Below are 2,824 nucleotides of genomic sequence, written 5' to 3'. Positions count from 1 at the left end.
AACTATAGATATCCAATTTTTCCAAATGGTACTCTGAAGCTTGATTAAAAAGTTTAATCGGGAAACTCATGCAATACATTAGACAATTTTGATTCTTCATTCCTAGTAAAATTATTGAAATAAATAGCTTACGTGCAATTAATATCATACTCTTCTCGTCCGCTATAGGTGATATGAACTCCGCCAGGCCCAATGTCAAGGTTTCATCTGCATAAAACCAAAGAAGTATTAATTAGATATGATGGATATTGTAAAAATCTAGAACCAAAAAAATAACCCGAAAACTGTATGTATTTAAGGAGAAAATCTGTAATAAATATCTACAATGTAGTTTCAAAAATCAATTAAATGACTGTATACTGATTTGATTTTCAGAGAAGCGCTGAAGGACAAAAAATATTATTCCCTTAAATTTTGTAAATGAAAACTATCATTTTTCATATTTCCTCTGAAGAACTTCTAAAAGCAATATGTGTAAATTTATCATTTAATCAAGGCGTTTACGAGATATCTGAATTTCAGATTAGAGAAAGGTGAGGAAAATATATGCTTATATGAATAATTTAATTGTTTTTTTACCTTTGTTCTTTATGATTCCTTTAATTTCTTTCAGAACTCTTTCATTTTTAAACACTGACGTATAAAGGAATTCATCAACTTTGTGCCTCTTTATGTCATCATCCAATAGTTCCAACTTCTCTAAATTGATCTGGCCTTTTTCCAGCCACTTATCAAAATTGATGTCGCTTCTCCTTCTGTTACTATTTTTTATATTTAAATTATTTTTCAATTGGCTTATTTCTACTATACTCCTCGTTATCAAATCTTGTAGTTTTACTATGGATGTTAAATGAAATATTAACAAATTATAAAGTCTATAATTGCGTACTCAATAGATAGTAAATCCATTAAGTTAGAAGGGGAAATATACTTACGTATAAATTTGTAAAATTTAGGCCTTTGTTTCATTAAATTATTTAAGGATCTGTGGTAGCGCTCCTGATTATTGTTGGTCCTTACTTCAGTATTAAAAACGCTAAGCACATTTGCGTCTACCTTATTTAGCCAAAAATTTTCAACATATTTCAATAATTTTATCAATAAATGTATTGCAGCTAAGTCCTCATTTGCATTGAAACTATCTTTTATTATTGCGTATCCTAATTTCATGGAGAACGAAGGAAGTAGGGGCAAATTTAGGATTTTGCGCAAAAGGATAACTCCTTTAATTCGCGTCTCAATTTTGGTATTTTTTAAGGCTTTAAATATACACAACTTCTTAGCGTATTTTCTAACATTCTGAAAAAAACATATTTTTTAATTCCAACTGCATCATTTAACAATCAATGTCAACTTACATGTACGTAATGAAAGAAACAGCCTTTAATTGTACAATATGGGTAGACTATGTGAACAGCATTCTGCAATGCTAGCTCATAGTCTGCCATAAAACTCTGCACATGGAAATCTTTCATTATTGATTTTTTTACAAATTTAAAAACTTCTAAATAACTTTCTTTCGTTTTGTTTGTCATCAAAACCCAGACGCATGGTACAAACTGAAACATTTTAAAATGCTTTAATATTAACAAAATACCTAATCTAGGTGTAATATATGTTTAAAGACTCTATGCACAAAGTGGCCGCTTTACATGCCTAAAACATTAAAACATAGACGTAAAAAGAGTTTATCTTGTTAACTATAGAGGAAATAATAATATTTTTTATTTATGAATTTTTGAAGTCTTTTCCATTTGCATTCAAAAAAAGGTCTTAGATAACAGAATAATATTTAAAGTTACGCTTATAATTGCATCTTTACGTTCTACGTTCTGAGACATCCGAAATGCCTCGCTATACATACCTTATTATTGAATTTACCCATTATAGTTAATAATTTATATGCGTCTTTTAAGTTAGGCCTTGAATAATACGTGGCATCTAGACTGAAATGTACGGTTTCTTTCATCATTTCTAATAATTTTATGTCGTATAAAAAAACCAGACATCCTGAGTTTACTTCTTGCACATCTACTGATATTGTGTGCATATTATCATCTATTATAAAATTGAGTGCATTACGCCAAGCCTCACTTTTGCCAATTAACCTTATGTCTTTCAGATTTTTTGGATTGTATGGGATTGTTTGATTTCTATTTCTTTTCAATGTGCTTTTGATACTTTTGAAGCTAATCATTGCACACGCTTCGATATCTCTACATATAAAGGGAAAGGAAAAAATGGAATCTTTTATGGGGGAACGTTAAAAAATAATCAATGCTCTTACTCTTTCATTTTACAATCATAAGCATCTCTTAGGGAAACGGGTGTCTTTTTTACAAAGTCGATTAGCTCTTCTCTAAATATTGCTGATTTTACATATTTACTCTCCTTTAAATGATTATGAATTCTTATAGCACTGAATTCATTATTAGTCATCTTTGCGCTTCCAGAACAATTTCTTCTTTTACATTTGAGATAACTACAAACACAGAAAATATTAAACCACTGTAACTCTTTAGAGATTTTTCGATTAAAAATATATAAATTACTGACACCACTTCATTTCCTGTTTTATCTCTTTTTTTGACAGTTTTATAATAGCAAAAACCATCCTCATACACAATTTTCGTGGTTTTTTTTAAATTATTCATTGTAGGTACTCTTAATTATGGAAATAACAAACAGAATTATCTTTTTGTCTTTACACGATAATAGGCGAAGAAATAGCAAATGACAATAAAGAAAGATCATTCAATTATTTTAGTACTATTGCGTTTCTCATTTGTTATTTCTTCGCCTATTATCGTGTGAAGACAGAAAG

General features: G+C 29.2%; 1 protein-coding gene across 1 annotated transcript; it reads right to left on the bottom strand.

The window, feature by feature from the left end:
* Positions 1 to 430: 430 nt before the first annotated feature.
* LOC136777156 (uncharacterized) lies at positions 431 to 2,439 on the bottom strand. The gene is made up of 6 exons (XM_066733231.1): positions 2,288 to 2,439; positions 1,865 to 2,216; positions 1,359 to 1,559; positions 936 to 1,299; positions 580 to 837; positions 431 to 459 (listed from the first exon to the last, which is right to left on the bottom strand). Exons 1-6 carry the CDS (start codon positions 2,437 to 2,439, stop codon positions 431 to 433), a joined length of 1,356 nt encoding a protein of 451 aa, XP_066589328.1.
* Positions 2,440 to 2,824: the final 385 nt, after the last annotated feature.

Source organism: Prorops nasuta, unplaced genomic scaffold, assembly GCF_024137725.1.
Source record: "Prorops nasuta isolate Cenicafe-Biocafe unplaced genomic scaffold, Cenicafe_Pnas_1.2 PNAS00010, whole genome shotgun sequence".
In the NCBI taxonomy this organism is placed as follows: Eukaryota; Metazoa; Arthropoda; class Insecta; order Hymenoptera; family Bethylidae; genus Prorops; species Prorops nasuta.
The sequence above is the reverse complement of the archived record's forward strand: the minus strand, read 5'-3'. Positions and strand labels throughout refer to the sequence as shown.

Excerpts from the sequence above, each read along its gene's own strand:
- LOC136777156 (XM_066733231.1), bottom strand. The coding sequence starts at position 2,439 with ATGACTAATAATGAATTCAGTGCTATAAGAATTCATAATCATTTAAAG. Across the intron at positions 2,217-2,287 it reads TATGATTGTAAAATGAAAGA|AGATATCGAAGCGTGTGCAA; the intron begins GTAAGAGCATTG and ends CTTTATATGTAG. Across the intron at positions 838-935 it reads TAAATTTTACAAATTTATAC|TAAAACTACAAGATTTGATA; the intron begins GTAAGTATATTT and ends TAACATCCATAG.